General features: G+C 41.7%; 1 protein-coding gene across 3 annotated transcripts in view; it reads right to left on the bottom strand.

Moving 5' to 3' along the window:
* Nucleotides 1-18,702, bottom strand: part of CTCF (CCCTC-binding factor) — a 51,211-nt gene that overhangs the window by 15,660 nt on the left and 16,849 nt on the right. For all 3 annotated transcript variants that reach the window (XM_021705749.2, XM_021705751.2, XM_021705750.2), the window contains 3 exons: nucleotides 5,879-6,668; nucleotides 5,344-5,514; nucleotides 877-1,010 (listed from right to left, as the gene is read on the bottom strand). In XM_021705749.2, the coding sequence (XP_021561424.1) occupies nucleotides 877-1,010; nucleotides 5,344-5,514; nucleotides 5,879-6,659 (1,086 nt within the window). In that variant the 5' untranslated portion in view covers nucleotides 6,660-6,668. The remainder of the gene's footprint in view (nucleotides 1-876; nucleotides 1,011-5,343; nucleotides 5,515-5,878; nucleotides 6,669-18,702) is intronic.

Here is an 18,702-nt window from a genome sequence, read left to right as displayed (position 1 = left end):
TTTAAGTAATCTCTACACCCAATGTGGGGCTCACGACCCCGAGAGATCAAGGCACCTGTCTTATTCCAAATTTTATTGGGATACTCCCAATGCTTCAGTTAACTGGGATGGATTGACTACGGGTTTCTGGTATACACTCCTTATAGTAAAGCCATTTTCTTCTACTCTTAACTTGTTAGGACTTTAAACAGTAATGAATATTGTTACAGCTTTTCAGTAATCTACAGAAATGATCATATGGTTTTTCTTAAACTTCTCAATGTAGCACACACCAGTAATTTCCTAATGTTCAACTCTCCTTGTATTTTAGATATATTCTATTTAGTAATCATTTATTTTTAAAATATATTACTTAATTTGGTGAATACTTTGATTTAGCTTAGTTTTCTGTGAGAATAAGATATACTTTTCTTTTTGGTAGCATTCTTACCCAGTTTTGATAACAGTGTAGCCTCAAATAGTAAAGGAGAAAATATTTTCCTTTTTTTTTTTTTAAAGTAGGCTCCAATGCCAGGCCTGAACTCACAACCATGAGATAGATTGAGAACCTGAGCTCAGATCAAGGGTCGGACACCTGACCGACTGAGCCATCCAGATGCCCCCCAATTTTCCATTTTTAAATGCTCCAGGTACAGTTATTTGTTTCTTTGCTGTTTCGTAGAACCTACCTAAAATAACATGTTGTACTAGTGCTTTTTTTAAAATGGGTAAGTCTTTCACATTCATTACAATTTTAGTATTTTTGGTGGCAGGGAAGGGGAGTGGGAGTGTTAATAATCTCGTAAGATTTTCTATCTCATCTTAAGTCAGTTTGGGTAGTTCTTATACTGGAATCACGGTCTTAGGAGAGGAACCAACAAGTTGCTCAACACTCACTTCTACACTGGCGTAATCGCACATGGAACACTTAAATGGCTTCTCATGGGTGTGTTTATAACGACGATGCCGCACCAATTCTCCACTAGTCACAAAGGCCATGTCACAGTCTGGGCACTTGTGAGGACGAGTACCTAGAGAAAGGAGGTTATAACAGGAAGACAAGATCAAGGGCACAGTTAATGACAGTTCAACATCTGACGAGAACTGCAGCATGAGGTTGAACCCTGGTCATCTCAACAACCTTGCACTAGCCTGAGAATAACTCCAAAGCAATAGGGGGTCCCGGCGGACTTTCTAACACTAACCCCAGAATATTGGAAAACATGTGTCACGCATTTAATTTCTCTTAATTACCCATTTGAGTGCTGCTTTTGAATACAAAAATCGCCCCCCCCTTTTAAAATACTCGTAGCAAGAATTACTATTAAACTCCACTCAATTGGCCAGAGACCCTTGTGGTGATATCAGAAAGACTTGCCCCTCATGGAGCACACTACCTACACCTGTGAGTTCATCAGCCAGCCAAAATACAAAATCCTTTTTATCCCTAGTTTATGAATTCTGATCACTATGGATCAAAAGTCTGCTTCAACTCTTTTTTTGTTTGTTTTTTAAAAGATTTTATTTATTTGAGATAGAGCGCGTGTGCATGAGCAGGGGGAGGGACAGAGGGAGAAGCAGATTCCCCTGCTGAGCAGGGAGCCTGGGGTGGAGGGTGCTTGATCCCAGGACCCTGGGATCATGACCTGAGCCCAAGGCAGATGCCACTGAGCCACCCAGGCACCCTTATTTCAACTCTTGATTAAAAAAATTTAGAACACCTTGGGGCACCTGGGTGGCTTGGCAGGTTGAACATCTGACTCTTGATTTCAGTTCTAGTCATGATCTCAGGATCATGAGATGGGAGCCCAACATCGGGCTCCACGCTTGTGGGAAGTCTGCTTGAGATTTTTCTCCCTCTGCTCCTACCCCACCCCCTGCTGTGTGTACCCTTTCTCTCAAATAAATAATTTTTGTTTGTTTTTTTAAGATTTTATTTATTTGACAGAGGCAGACACAGTGAGAGAGGGAACACAAGCAGGGGGAGTGGGAGAGGAAGAAGCAGGCTTTCCGCAGAGCAGGGAGCCCTGCCTGGGATCATGACCTGAGCCGAAGGCAGACACTTAACAAGTGAGCCACCCAGGCGCCCCTAAATAAATAAATCTTAAAAAACAAAAACAAAGGGCGCCTGGGTGGCTCAGTCGTTAAGCGTCTGCCTTCGGCTCAGGTCAGGATCCCAGGGTCCTGGGATCGAGCGCCGCATCGGGTTCCCTGCTCCGCAGGAAGCCTGCTTCTCCCTCTCCCACTCCCCCTGCTTGTGTTCCCTCTCTCACTGTGTCTCTGTCAAAAAAATAAATAAAATCTTTAAAAAAACAAACAAAAAAAAACAAAAACAAAATCTCTTAAACCTCAATGTTTTGTCAAGCAGAGGTCACAGAATTAATAGTTATTTGACCCAAAGATATTCAGAAATAGATTCCATTAGGAATGTAATAGAAGATAAAGGAGACTGGGAAATAAAAATAGTTCAGCATACGTGAGGTTATAACAGATAAATATTCAGATAAAGAACTAAATATTAAAAACATTAAAAAAAATTATTTGACCCAAGATTCCTCTGTATATCAAATCTTACTGTATTATGACTGTACATATAGAGACATTGGGCTGTCCACATTCTGATACTTTTTTCTGAAGAAAAAACAAAAAAACACCAAAAAACCAAAAACCAAATGCAATAGCTTGTTTTCTATATAAATTTATTTTGATAATTCCAGAAATTTATCAAAGGCTTTACAAAGTAGTACTGCCTTTTATGTGATTTAAACAGATGACCCTTTTTACAAAAAAGATTTTATTTATTTATTTGGGGGAGTGGATGGGGAGGAGAGTGCAAGCAGGGGAAGAGCAGGGGGAGAGGGACAATCAGACTCCTCTGCTGAGAGCAGAGCTCAACTTGGGGCCCGATCCCACACCTCTGAGATCATGACCTCAGCCGAAATCAAGAGTTGGACACTTAATCAACTGAGCCACCCAGATTCCCCAAAAGATCACCTTTAAAAGAAAAATAATCTCTACACTCAATGTGGGGCTTGAACTTACAACCTTGAGATCAAGCGTCGCATCCTCTACTGACTGAGCCAGCCAGGCACCCCTAAACGGATCATTTTCAAACATCCGTATCTAATATTCTGTGATCTGAATGTGAATTCATGAAATATTTAAACATTCTTACAAACTAATATACTCCACGTTTTTCTTTTTCCCTTTTACTGAAGGAATCTGTTTTTAGTATGCCCTCACATAGTAGCCCTATAACATAACTGACTGATTATATTAGTGGATCTTCTCTAGTCACTTTATATTCTAAATATAGCATTGGACGTATGCCCAGGTAATGATGACAATAAGGAGATAAGCTGACAGCAGAACACAGTGCTGTTTTCATAGACCATTACTGAAAAACTAGGGATCACCTGTAATTGCGCACTGCAGGTAAGGGATGACAACAAAGTAATCCTGAACACCAAAATCAAAGGAAGGTTACCGTTTACCTCTGAGAATGGAATTAGAAAGAGTCACAATGTAATGAATGGGACCAGCCATCTGCAGAAATGATTCTGAGATGGACAGAATCCTCAAGAGGGAAGTGTGATTAAAGTATGATAGTAACTAAGAAATTTCAAGGAATGTTCATTCGCTCAGTCTGCTTCTTTATTATCACTGGGGATGTAGGAGTGAAGGACAGAGTTCTTGTCTATGAAAAAGAATCTGGCAGCACAGATCGGTAAGTGAAACAATTAACGAGAAAGAAAGCAGGATCCATTTCCGTTAGGATAAACTGAACTGAAGACCAAGGATTTCTAATGTTTACCTAGTACTATCTAGGAGACAGAAAGAGGCCTGCTACTGGTAGACATAAGCATGGCAATTAGGAAAGCAGCAGACATTGCTGTACAACATTGGGATGTACCACATGATTGCGTATGTCCCTCTGCTCAGATCCATGCTTACCAAGTCACCATTCAATTGCTACATATTCTTGACATAGGCGAGGGTATCCCCTAGAATGCAATACAACTGCATCCAGAAAATGAAAAGGTGTATTCCTCACCATAAACTCTTTCTGACTGCATCTGACCCTTGACGGTTTGATTAGTATGAATCAGTCCTGCCAAATTAGCTCTCAGCGACTAGACAGACCACACTCTTATTTTCAAAGCTGAGGACTAGACCATGACATACAGTGCCCACCCACATCAACCACTCCCATTTTAGGAAGTCCTATTATGTGGCCAAATGCTTTTATCTAGTCATATGCCCTTTCACAGTGTCTTCAAACTACCAAATAAAACATACTATCAAGTGTCTTGAGTAGAAAGCAGGGAAATAATGAAAAGTGACCAGATCATATTAGCAACGAATATACTAATGCGCAACATATTGCTTACAGGCCAAACTCAACTTGGTCGTGCTCAGTAGACTACCAGCACATCAAATCAAAAATAAGAGCTGTGCTAAGTGGAGAATCTGGATAGAGGAAAGCTACTCTGCATGAAGAACCGTGTGAGAGAAGTTTCTATCAGCACTCATAGCCAAATGCCAATACTGAAAGAACAAAGAGCCCAGAAGAGAGCCTTAAGAGAGCTCCTGCACAGTCCCTCCACTTTAGTGACTCCTGGGACCTGATCATAGCCAACATGATGCTAACACAGAATATTAAAGTATGGGGGTGCCTGGGTGGCTCAGTCGGTTAAGCGTCTGCCTTTGGCTCCGGTCATGATCCCAGGGTCCTGGGATCGAGCCCCACATTGGGCTCCCTGCTCAGCGGGGAGCCTGCTTCTCCCTCTCTCCTGCCTGCTGCTTCCCCTGTTTGTGCGCTGTCAAATAAATAAATAAAATCTTAAAAAAAAAAAAAAAAATTAAAGTATGTATGGAGCACAAATGAGTAAGTTTCTGAATTGCTAGAGTAATGCCTTAAACTTTCCATTCTGAGATTATGAATTACTTACCTTTGTTGAAGTGAAACAACCAGAAACCATGGCTTTTACAAAGAATTGCGTTGCTATTTCTAATGTTCATCCTTATAGCGCCTGGCAATTGTTGCCCGGGAATTTCGGGCATCATTTTTTGTCACTGATGTTAAAACCTTGGCAATGCAATGGTGATATCCTTTAGGAAATATTACAGGTTAACCGCCATAGATAATTTTTTCCTGGATCACCAAACAGTTTGGATTATTTTCCACTAAATTTTCTTTACATTTGCCTACAAATTCATCTGCTTATAATAAATCAGGATTACAGCATAAGAAAGAACAAAAATCTTCTTCTTTAACTTCCCACCAGAACCACCTTGGATGATACTTAAAACCCAAGTTTTAACCTTTGCTATGCTGTAGCCCCCAACATTCATATCCAGCACCTGTGTGTGTGTTAAGGTGATTCCTCAGGAGGGTGACTGTTCTAAATGCCCTGCCACAGAGATGGCACTTGTGTGGTCTCTCATCAGTGTGACTTTTCATGTGACGATCCAAATTTGAACGCCGTGGACATGTGTAACTGCAAAGCTCACACTGGAATGTCTTCTTTACACCTATATGAAAAACAAAACACTTACTTCTTGCAAGGTTTCAAAGTATTAAGTTTAATCCTAACGTTAAATATCTACAAATAAATTTCATTAGCCTTTTTAAACTAAATCCAATCTAAGTCATATTAAATCGTTATTATTTCATGCCACTAACAGATTTCTTTGTCTTCAGGACTTAAAAAATACTGAATTTGGAAAAACTTTTAGACTAGCTAAAAGGACTGGTACCTAGCTCATGATCTTAAAAAACAAAAAAAAAAAAACCACAAAAAAACCCATTTATTATAAAATAATTTGCATATACCCTGTATTATTTGCTTTATCCCAAAATCAGTTTATGAGAATATAATGGATAAACTCATTTTACCTTTCTTTTTAATTTTTGTTGGTTTTGGAGGCTTCATGTTACCAACCACTTTCTCTGCATTAACCTCCGATAGCAGACCCTCCTGCTGCTCTTCCTCAAAATCGTAGACAGACACATCCACATCTTTGCCCTCCTCTGTGTAACGCAGTTTGCTCTTTTTGGTTTTCTTTGTTTTTTTGGCTGGCGGCTGATAATCTGGGTCTTTTTGCCAACTAGGATCTTCTTGAGGCGGAAGTTCCCCTTGCTCTAGCGTCTCCACCTCTCCATTGGCCCCTACTTTCACCACTTGAAACCCTTCAGGCAAAGGTAAGGTGTGACATATCATGGGTTCACTTTCTGCAAGGCCCTCTTTAGACACTTCATTCTCATAAGCCCCCTGAAGTTCTTCTACCGAAGTAGTGGCAACAGGTACAGTCACGGGAACGGGTACTTGGACAAGCTGAAGCTCTCCTATGTTTATGGGCTGTTCCTCCATATTTACAACCTGCAAGGTTATGATCTGGGTATCGTCCACAGCAGCCTCTGCTTCTGGAGCGACTGTACCCTCCATTACTTCAGTCTTCATCTGAAGAAGGGTGGGATCCAGCTGTTCCATCATTACCATCTGTACACTGCTATTGACATCCTGGACCACCTCACCCCCATCAGTCTGGTTCTGGGGCAGGTGACAAGTGTCCTCTTCCTGGCCCCCTTCCCGGCGTCTCTGGTAAGTCTTTCTTTCCTTTCCTTTAATGAAAGTTTCAGACTCTTCCACAATGGCTTCAACCGCCTCACCTTCCATTTCCCCTTCCTTTATTAAGGGAGAACACAGATTGTTATTTATTCATTCATTCATTCCACAGATGGTTATTTAAAATAAAGCTTGTCTAAATGAAAATACATACATTTTAAAAGAAAAATGAAAAATGAATTAGGAAATAAATGGTTGTTAATATTCAAAAAGACACAACAGATATTATGTACTTCCTGATGGAAGAACAAACTACCACCTATGAAGCAGTTCAACAAAACAAAAAATCTGAAACTAATCAAGTCTCTAGAGCCAACCACTAATTAACAGGAAATTGGTGACAGAATATGTTTCTTTTTAAAAGATTATTGGGATGCCTGGGTGGCTCAGATGGTTAGGCATCTGCCTTCGGCTCAGGTCATGATCTCGGTGTCCTGGGATCGAGTCCTGCATCGGGCTCCCTGCTCAGTGGGGAGCCTGCTTCTCCCTCTGCCTGCCGCTCCCCCTGCTTGTGCTCTCTCTCTCTGACAAATGGATAAATAACATCTTTAAAAATAAATAAATAAATAAATGATTATTTGAGAGAAAGAGCATGTGCATACGAGCAGGGGGAAGGGAGAAGAAGCAGCAGACTCCCTGCTGAGCAAAGAGCCTGATGAAGGGCTTGATTCCAGGAACCCCGAGATCATGACCTGAGCCAAAGTCAGATGCTTAACAGACTGAGCCACCGAGACGCCCTGGTGAGAGAGTATGTTAAATTACAATACCAGGATGAAATCAGAGTAATCCAGACTGAAGGCAACTCTGCAGGATTAGCTACCCAGTTTCTTCTGCAAATAAATCACCAAGACAAAAAATGGAAAGGATAGAGGGAGAATGTACGTATCAATGGTTCTCAACCTGGTGACTTTGCCTCCAGGGGGCATTTGGCAAGGCCTGTGACATTTCTGGTTGTCACTACCGGAGCGGGTGTGCTCCTAGCATCTAGTGGGTAGAGGCCAAAGAGGTCACTAAATATCCTGCTACGCACAGGTTCAGTCCTCCACAACAAAGAATTACTGGTCTGCAAACGTCAATAGTGCTGAGGCTGAGAAACCCTGATAGACAAAAGAGATGTGAGAAATACAGTACTGGGGCACCTGGGTGGCTCAGTCAGCTGAGCTCTTGATTTCAACTCAGGTTGTGATCTCAGGGTCCTGGGATCAAGCCAGGGTGTAGGGCTCTGCACTCAGTGGGGAGTCTGCTTGAGACTCCGTATCCTTCTGCCCCTCCCCTTGCTCGCACGTGTGCACACGTGCTCCCTCTCTCAAATAAATAAATCTTTAAAAGAATACAGCAGGGGCACCTGGGTGGCTCAGTTGGTTTAGTGTCTGCCTTCGGCTCAGGTCATGATCCCAGGGTCCTGGGATTGAGCCCGTATCAGGCTCCTTTCAGTGGGGAGCCTGCTTCTCCCTCTCCCTGCCGCTCCCCCTGCTTATGCTCTCTCTCTGTGTCATATAAATAAATAAAATCTTAAAAAAAAAAAAATAAAGAAATACAGCAATCACAACATATGGATCTTTTTGGATCCTGATTCAAACCAACAAATGATTTAAAAAAATAGGACATGAGACAATTAGATTCAACTCTGGTTTTTTTCCCCCAGTTCTGGATATTTGATGATATTAAAGAATTATTAACAAAACTAGTTTAAATCCTTTACATTTCCCATATCTATTAATAAAAACACTGGCAGAGGGCCTTGCTATTTTTAGCTAAATTCTACCTTAGAAAATATCCTGTCAGTGTTTTCTCACCCTGTTTTTTTGGAGCCAGAATCAGACCTTGGATTCAGACTTCAATGGTCCTGATTGTGGCTACCACACTACACTACCTCCTGTGTTATACCATTAACTTGACATTCATGCATCTCTCCTGTGTGAGATCATGAATTCCTTGAGGACAGGGACCATGTATAACAAGTCATTTTTGCTCCTCAGCACTATGCCCAGGTTGGTAGATACTCAACTGCTAACTGAACATATTAAAAAAGCAGGAAAAGAAAAAAGAGCCAATTCATAGTTTCTGGCTCTTAAATCTTGTGAGTACCCAAAGTACCTAGATACCTAACAGTAAAATGGGTCTGAACAATCATCTAATTCACAAAATAATTTAACTTAAGTATATACAAGATTAATTTAAAATTAAAGTGTTTTCTATTCTTGCCCTAGTCTTACACAAATATTTTGCTACTTCTATGAGAGACACACTTCTCCAATTCTCTGTCTGGGCACCTTAACACTGTACACATGTTGGCACTCAGAACCACCTACAAGGCAGTAAAAAGACTACAGAGGGATGGGTGAGACCTGGTCCTGCATTCAAGGAGTTACCATCTATTTTATTTATTTACTTATTTTTAAAAGTTTATTTAGGGGCGCCTGGGTGGCTCAGTTGGTTAAGCGACTGCCTTCGGCTCAGGTCATGATCCTGGAGTCCCGGGATCGAGTCCCGCATCGGGCTCCCTGCTCGGCGGGGGGTCTGCTTCTCCCTCTGACCCTCCCCCTCTCATGTGCTCTCTCTCTCAAATAAATGAATAAAATCTTTAAAAAAAAAAAAAAGTTTATTTAAGTAATCTCTATACCCAATGTGGGGCTCGAACTCACAACCCCAAGATCAAGAGTCACATGCTCTTCTGACTGAGCCAGCCAGATGCCCCTAAGGAGTTACTATCTAATTTAAGGGACAGAACAGGTACAATGTTCAAGGTAAAAGTAGGTAGGTTTGGAGAACTCTACATAACCAGTGTGAACTAGTCACACTAAATTCTCAACAGTCCCATGTGGCTGGAGCTACTGTGTTGGGACAGCACTGCTTTATATGTTCGTTACTCGAAGCATGGTCCAAGGACCAGCAGCAATGGCATAACCATGGAACTTGTTAGAAGCACAGACTTCAGGCTCTATTCTTTTTTCTTAAGCAATTCTTTTTTTTTTTTTTAAAGTTCCTTATTTATTTAAGTAATCTCTACACACAACATGGGGCTCAAACTCACAACCCTGAGATCAAGAGTCACACACTCTTCCAAATGAGCCAGCTAGGCACCTCTTCAGGCTCTCCTCTTGACCCACAGAATCAGAATTTGCAATTTAATAGATCTCCAAGTGGTTTCCTACACTAAAGTTTGAGAAGTACTACTTTATACCATTGCTCTTCACAGATTTTTTAAAAGCGTTTTCAGGCCAGGAAGGTCCCAAAATTAGTACCCCAACAAGGATGGGTAATTCCAAATGCTGGAGTTAGGGAACAGGCAAAAAGTCCATCTACCTTGGTGACATTCTTGGGGAAAAAAACCAAAGCACAAAGAACAAAAAATTCATAAGCCATAAATGCTAATGCTGACCCTGCCAGAGAATCACTACATAATCCCAAGCTATTTAGATATCCTCAAATGTAAAACTGGTGGAGGAAAAACATTTAATTTCTGAGCTCTGCTGGGTTGTGAGGCATACAACAATTTGAAGAACACAAAAAAATCCATCTCTTCTCTGCCTTGAATTTGAGAACTTTTAAATATAATTTGTAAATACTTGCTTGTAAATAACCAAGTCTAACCTAAAAGAAATCACTGGAATTATAAACCAGGTAGAAAAAGAAATGGTACAAGGAGTACAAATTGAAACCAATTGTGTTGCCAGGGAGCTGAGCTGACAGAGTATTCTCTCACTGTGAAAAAAACACATGGCATAGGGTTCCTGAACATCAGCCTCTACTCAGGGTCTTAAAGCAGTAGCTTCACAGCTTTTATAGAGAAAAATCAGATACAAAGTAGCAAGGCACCCACCTCTCCCTTACACTGCTTAGAAAACTCAAAAGCATCCCCTCAAGCAGTGGATCCCTTTACCTAACATTCTCCCTTAGAAGAGTCTCTCCTCTGAATCAATAACTAACCTAACAGACTAGACCAGGTGTCTCTTCCTACTCCCTAAGGACTGTGCTCTGCTAGCCGTACCTTTACAGCATACCATACAACTTTAGCAGTTATGATCCATTTCTTCTCTTCCTCTACAGACTCAACTCTGCTTCCACTCAGTTTCTCTTAGACATACAACACACACAGAACACACACAGAGACTCTTAACTATAGGAAACAAACTAAGGGTAGCTGGAGGGGAGGTGAGGGGGGTGGGGATGGAGTAACGGAGTGATGGGCACTGAGAAGGGCACTTGATGTAATGAGCACTGGGTGTTATATGCAAGTGATGAGTCACTAAATTACCTCTGAAACTAATAACATACTATGTATTAAATTGAATTAAAAAAAAAAAGAACACACTTACACTCCCCCTCCCCTTGCTCCAGTCAGCCATGCTTTCTAGATTTCTCAAACATTTTTGTGGACCAATGCTTGTATTCCTCCTTCATTAGCCTCTTTTCTCCCTCTGTCTTTCCTAGGTCTCTTCCTTTGTCTCTGAGAACTACTCCACCTGCCCCTCCAAACACATCAAGGCTCTGTTCCTTTCTCTGTAGCCACCCCATTTGCTAGCCTTTTTACTTCAGCTGTCTCCAGAGATCTTTCAAATCCACATCTGCAATTCCCTAGTTTCACTATCCATAGGAGATGTCTCCATGTTGATGTGTGGCTATCACCTTCAACTCAATGGCACTGGAGAAGGAATAAAGAAACCTGGACTGCAGTCCCTAATCCATCACTGACCAAAGGTGCTTAGAAAGTAGGTTAGTCCTCTGAAGAACAGATCCTTTCTGTATTCTCTGTCATCCTAGTGACAAAGTGAAGCTTAGAAACATGTTTTAATTAATTTATTTTTTAAGATTTTATTTATTTATTTGTCAGAGAGAGCGTGCACGCACGCACAAGCGGGGGGAGCTGCAAGCAGAGAGAGAAGCAGGCTCCCTGCTGAGCAAGGAGCCCAATGTGGGACTAGATCCCAGGACTCTGGGATCATGACCTGAGCCGAAGGCAGACGCTTAACCACTGAGCCACCCAGGTGCCCCTAATTTATTTATTAAAGATTTTATTTATTTATTTGACAGAGAGAGACACAGCGAGAGAGCGAACACAAGCAGGGGGGAGTGGGAAAGAGAGAAGCAGGCTTCCCGCCGAGCAGGGAGCCCAACGTGGGGCTCGATCCCAGGACCCTGGGATCACGACCCAAGCCGAAGGCAGACATCCAACAACTGAGCCACCCAGGGGCTTCCCCCAATTTACTTATTTTTAAACAGTAATTTTGGGGGGTGCCTTGGTGACTCGGTTAAGTGTCTGCTTTTGGCTCGGGTCATGATCTCATCCTGGGATGGAACCCCAATAGGGCTCCCTGCTCAGTGTGGAGTCTGCTTCTCCCTCTCCCCCTGCCCCTCCCTCTCCCTCACCCCTGCTAGGGCTCTCACTCTCTCTCAAATAAAGAAAACCTTAAAAAAAAAAAAAACCCAGTAATTTTAGTATGTGTATGTATTTATTAAGTAAGCAAGCAAGCAAACAAGCAAGCAAGCTCTACCCCCAACATGGTACTTGATCATGACCCCAAAAACAACAGTTGCATGCTTTACCAACTGAGCCAGCCAGGTGCCCCAGGAACATTTTTTTGAAAAATCATTTGATCAACTTCTAGGATGGGAAAAGAGAAGGTTCCCTCAGACTGTGGCAGGGTGATCCTGGCACTTGCAAATGTCGGGGCCAGCAGAGGAAAACTGGCACCTAAGCACTTACCTGCCCTTGCTGCCTACTGGTCGAGTGGGAGGATGCAAAAGTCTAACCTGTAACAGGGGCCCTTGAGGTCTGGCCTTGTTCCTAGCCACCAGCCTGGCCCACATCCTTGGGAGCGTACTGGATCAGCCCTCTCCCTCTTGCCTCAGTCTCTTCTTTGCCAGCTTTGTTGCTCAAATCTTTCACATCTTAAAACTTCCTTTAACGCACTCAACAATTTAGCATCTGCCATTTCTGTATTCCTTTCATGGTCAACCTCACACTGTCTCCACTCATTTATTTCTCTTCCATGCCTTGGTTTACCAGTCTGGTTTCTGTTTCCCAAATTCCCTACTGAATCTCTCTTAAGGCGTGCAATGGCCCTTAACTGGCAAATCCAAAGGAGACTTTTTCTGTCCTGATCTGACTTGACCTCTCTGTGGAATGCAGCATTCTAGTCTAGGCTTTATCCCAGAATTATGCCAGACCATCAGAGAAAAAGCTGGGTATATTTGTGTCACATGGTCTTATCCCCTACAGAACTGCTTTCACCAAGTTCTGTTTTGGCATTATGCCCTTGGCTTACACTAAAGGATACGTGGGAGAAATTTTCGAGTTACATGCTTGAAAAAGCTTTTCTTCACCTAAGAATTTTTTCTTTCATTGTTGAAACCTATGTAACAGGATCGTGAGTTACCACTTTTTTTAGTTGGCCACACCTTGATCAGTTTTTTTCCTCTCAAGCTATGTAGTAATAGCTTTCTATTCTAATTTGTTTTTTCTAGGGTTTTGACTTTTATTTTATTTTATTTTTTTAAGAGAGAGAGGGAGTGAGTGGGGCTGGACAGAGAGAGAGACAGAATCCCAAGCAGGCTCAATGCCCAGCGCAGAGCCCGATGCAGAGTTGGAGCTCATGACCCTGAGCCAAAATTGAGAACCAACTAAGCCACCCAGGCACCCTAACATTTATTTATATTTTCTGTACTTTTCTCTAAATCCTTTGTGGAATAAGATGAGCTATAAACTTAAAACTGTATATACATATATATTTCATACAAAATACAGAAATATAGGAAGTTATGCCATTCTTAAGAGACCTATCAAAATAAAAATACCCTCAACTAAAAATTTGCAGACCTATTTGAAGATTACAAAACTCTCCCAAGAATGGGAGTGTCACTAAACAGGGACACTACTATCTATATCCATGACCATAAAGGCCAAACATGGGGCACCTGAGTGGCTCAGTCGGTTAGGCGTCTGCCTTCGGCTCAGGTCATGATCCCAGAGTCCTGGGATCAAGTCCCGCGTCAGACTCCTTGCTCAGCATCGAGCCTGCTTACCCCGTGCCTGATGCTCCCCATGCTTGTGCTCTCTCTGACAAATAAATAAAAAATCTTAAAAAAATAAAAACACAACAAAAAAAACCCACCTTGAAAAAAGATACAGGTGAATAGCCTTCTGATCTCAGAATGAGGGAGGTTTTGTGCTAAGACACAGAAATAACAGGGAGAAACCAGAGTAAATTACTGAAATTTTGACCACCTTAAAAAAAAATTCTTGGGGCGCCTGGGTGGCTCAGGCGTTAAGCGTCTGCGTTTGGCTCAGGTCATGATCCCAGGATCCTGGGATCGAGCCCCGCATCGGGCTCCCTGCTCAGTGGGAACCCTGCTTCTCCCTCTTCCCCACTTGTGTTCCCCCTCTCGCTGTGTCTCTCTCTAATAAATAAATAAAATCCTAAAAAAAAATTCGTATTAAAAAAAATTGAACAAAATTAAAAAGAAAATGGTCAACAGAAAAAGTATTTGCAGCATATGTGACAAAGGATTAACATCCTTGTATGACTGTAAAATTTATAAGAAAAAGATGAACACCAAAAGAAAAAGCTGGGCAAAAGATATAAATAAATGACCAAAAAAAAAAAAAGGCAGATGAATTAAAAAGAGAGAGAGAAAGGAGAAAGAACCTCTTTAACACTAAATCACACAAAAAAGCAAATTAAAATAACATGACAAATGTTATCTCTATTAAACTGCTACGGCTGTTTCAAAGGATAGTCCCTAATGTTGGTCGTGCTGCCATGAGATCAGCAAGGTAACTGATGATATGAATCAAGAATTTTTAAAATATTCAAATTGTGATCCAGTAACTCCACTTCACTTTATGCCCAGAAATAATCAGAGATGAACATCAAGATTATAAGGACATTATTTTAAGTTTTATTTATTTAAGTAATCTCTATACCCAATGTGGGGCTCGAACTCATGATCCCAAGAGATCAAGAGTCGCATACTCTTCTGACTGAGCCAGCCAGGAGCCCGATTATAAGGATATTATTAATCAAAGGGACTAATTATAAACAACTTAGATATACCACCATAGGTGAATAATTAAAACCTGGAAAAGGACACATCCACAAAGTAGAATATTATGCAAACACTGAAAAATTACATTTCAATATAATGCCTAATATGAGGAAAATGCTCATTCCATATTAAAGAAATGAGGGAAGGGACAGGAGAAGCAGAATGGAATAGTCATTAAAAGCTTAGGCCCCCCCAGCCAGAAACCTGCATCCCAATTCTGGTTCCTCTACTTAACCAGCAGTGTGACATGGAGTGAGATATGCTACCCTTCTGTGCTTCTGTTTCCTTTTGTATAAAACAGGGACAATAATGGTATCCACTTCACAGGCTGTCATAAAGATTCAACAGAACAATGCACACACAAATCCTGGCTACTGTGCTCCTCTGGATCCTCCACCCCAGAGGGTAATGAATACACGTTAGCCGAACAAATATATAACCTTTCAGTTTTCTAAAATTCTTTTTTAAAGATTTTATTTGAGACAGAGAGAAAGAGAGCGTGTGTGTGCATAGTGGGGGGGGCGGGGGAGGGGCAGAGGGAGAGGGAGAAGCAGACTCCCCACCGAGCAGGGAGCCCAATGAGGGGCTTGATCCCAGGATCCCGGGACCATGACCCAAGCTGAAGGCAGACACTTAATCCAATGAGCCACTCAGGTACCCCAGTTTCCTAGAAATCTAATCACAAACCTTACATAAATGTTCCCCAATAAAATGCCTTCTCTGATAAACTACTGAATTTCTGTAGGATGAAGGTAGCAACCAGTGGACAGAACCTGGTGACTAACCAATTCTAGTGAAGAAAGAGAAAAAGAGCCAAAAAGGAACAACAGCATCCCAGACTTTACTAGTCTGTCCAGCATACTGCTGCCTGATCAAACTTCCTTTCTGAAGTGAGGTGCAAAAACTCATGGTGGTTGAGGCTTACTGAATCACTCCAAACTTTCTTTTTTTTTTTTTTTTAAAGATTTTTTATTTATTTATCTGAGAGAGAGAATGGGAGACAGAGAGCATGAGAGGGGGAGGATCAGAGGGAGAAGGAGACTCCCCGCCGAGCAGGGAGCCCGATGCGGGACTCGATCCCGGGACTCCAGGATCATGACCTGAGCCGAAGGCAGTCGCTTAACCGACTGAGCCACCCAGGCGCCCCCAAACTTTCTTTTCTTCTAAAGTAATTTCCATGCCCAATGTGGGGCTCAAACTCATGACCCTGACATTAAGAGCTGCATGCTCTACAGACTGAGCCAGCCAGGCGCCCATCAACTCCCAACTCTTTAGGTCCGCTCTCAGAACTCTGTACAGTTTGTTCCCATCCTTTCCACCCACCCAACCTCACCTTCTGGGCATCTTCTAAACAAGTGCCTATTGTCTTGTCCCCTCCCAGCTCAAGTGATCCCCTAATCACATCTTTTCTTTTCCTCCATGTTTTTTAAAGATTTTGTCAGAGAGACAGAAAGAGAGCACGAACAGGGGGAGCAGCAGACAGAGGGAGAAGCAGGCTCCCCACTGAGCAAAGAGCTCAATGTGGGGCTCAATCCCAGTACCCTGGGATCATGACCTGAGCCAAAGGCAGACGCTTAACCGACTGAACCACCCAGGCGTCCCTAAATCACATCTTCATTTTTTTTAAAGATTTTATTTATTTATTTGAGAGAGAGAATGAGATAGAGAGAGCATGAGAGGGGGGAGGGTCAGAGGGAGAAGCAGACTCCCTGCCGAACAGGGAGCCCGACGCGGGACTCGATCCCGGGACTCCAGGATCATGACCTGAGCCGAAGGCAGTCGCTCAACCAACTGAGCCACCCAGGCGCCCCCCTAAATCACATCTTCTTAAGTGCAAACTGACTTCATGTTTGTCTGGTTCTCACTATAGTATACTGTTCTATGTTTGTCTTTTCCTCAAATAGTCTTATTAGCTTGTTGAGGGGAGGAACTATGCCTTTTACTTCTGTATCCTCTACAGCAGTAAATACAAGACAGTGTTATGTAAACAGCAGACACTCAATATTGATTTTACTGTCACATCAAATACAGATCGATGTTTCCAGCCCATGACAAGAGCAGGAAGGGAATATGGAAAAACAAACTATTGTGTGCTAAGTGGAAGCTTAACTATATGAATTTATTTCCTTTATTGTTGTTTGTGTCATTTCTTTTGTGTGTGTCATTTCTTAAATAAAGAAAAATAAAAAGTCCTAACAACACAATTATAGGTTAGATTAAAAAAATCCTGCCACATAAAAATAAAGGCTAGGGACACCTGGCTAGCTCAGTCAGTAGAGCATGCGACTCTTGATGTCAGGGTAATGAGTTCAAGCCCCACAACGCATGGAGAGCTTACTTAAAATTTCAAAAACTAATAATAAAATGCACTTGTATCATGCACTGTAGGTACTCAGTAAGTATGTTCTGGCTGAAAAAAAAAAATTTTTTTTTAAATAAAGGCTAACTGTGACTACGCTAGTGTTGACTGTAAGATTTAGTAATTTATCACCCAGATAACAGCTGTACAGCCAGTATGTCAGATATTTTCCAAAGGAAATCAACCAAAATAACCTTTTATACTCACCAATACAGAGTTTAGTCCTTTGGGGAGATCAGTTATTATAAAATACATATGTACTAAGAATAATAGATGGATATGGAGAATAAGATAGTAGAAAAGGATGATTTCTAGTTGATGGTAGTCATCATATGGAGATGATGGAGTCATACGGAGAATAAGATAGTAGAAAAGGATGATTTCTAGTTGCTAAGAAATCCCAACTTATTTCCTGGAGAATATTAGAAGGCTATACACTCTTCTCAAGAAATAGTGATCCCAAGTTCCCACGATTGTAAGAACACAGTATATAACACGTGTAACATACAAAATGCGTTAATCAACTGTTTAGATCATTAGTGAGGCTTTTGGTCAACAGTAGGCTGTTAGTAGTTAAGTTTTTTGGGAGTCATACGTAATACCCAGATTTTCGAGTTGGAGGTTGGGGCGTGGAGGGCATTGGCGTCCCTAACCTTGTTTAAGGCTGTTACTAGTTAAGTTTTTTGGGAGTCATACGTAATACCCAGATTTTTGAGTTGGAGGTTGGGGCGTGGAGGGCATTGGCGTCCCTAACCTTGTTTAAGGGCCCACTGTAGTGTGATGAGTGCTGTAACAGGGATTAATATACTTCCCACCACCCTGGCACAAAGGATGGCTTAAGTGGGTAAAAAAGGGCTGCTAAACTACTGGGTATTTACCCCAAAGATACAAAAGTAGGGATCCAAAGGGGTACGTGCACCCCGATGTTTATAGCAGCAATGTCCACAATAGCCAAACTGTGGAAAGAGCCAAGATGTCCATCGACAGATGAATGGATAAAGAAGATGTGGTATATATATATATATATATATATATATATATATATATATATATATATATATATATATATATATATATACACACACACAATGGAATATTATGCAGCCATCAAAAGGAATGAGATCTTGCCATTTGCAACGACGTGGATGGAACTGGAGGGTATTATGTTGAGTGAAATAAGTCAAACAGAGAAAGACATGATCATATCTCACTGATATGAGGAATTCTTAATTGCAGGAAACAAACTGAGGGTTGCTGGAGTGGGGGGTGGGGTGGGAGGGATGGGGTGATTGGGTGATAGACACTGGGGAGGGTATGTGCTCTGGTAAGCGCTGTGAACTGTGCAAGACTGTTGAATCTCAGATCTGTACCTCTGAAACAAATAATGCAATATATGTTAAGAAAAAAAAAAGAAGAAGAAGAAGGTAGCGAGAGGGGAAGAATGAAGCAGGGGAAATCGGAGGGGTAGACGAACCATGAGAGACGATGGACTCTGAAAAACAAACAGGGTTCTAGAGGGGAGGGGGGTGGGAGGATGGGTTAGCCTGGTGGTGGGTATTGAGGAGGGCACATTCTGCATGGAGCACTGGGTGTTATGCACAAACAATAAATCATGGAACACTTCATCTAAAACTAATGATGTAATGTATGGGGATTAACATAAGAATAAAAAAAAAAAAAAAGGGC

Source organism: Neomonachus schauinslandi, chromosome 16 (assembly GCF_002201575.2).
Source record: "Neomonachus schauinslandi chromosome 16, ASM220157v2, whole genome shotgun sequence".
Classification (NCBI taxonomy): domain Eukaryota; kingdom Metazoa; phylum Chordata; class Mammalia; order Carnivora; family Phocidae; genus Neomonachus; species Neomonachus schauinslandi.
This window is presented reverse-complemented; position numbering and strand designations above follow the sequence as displayed.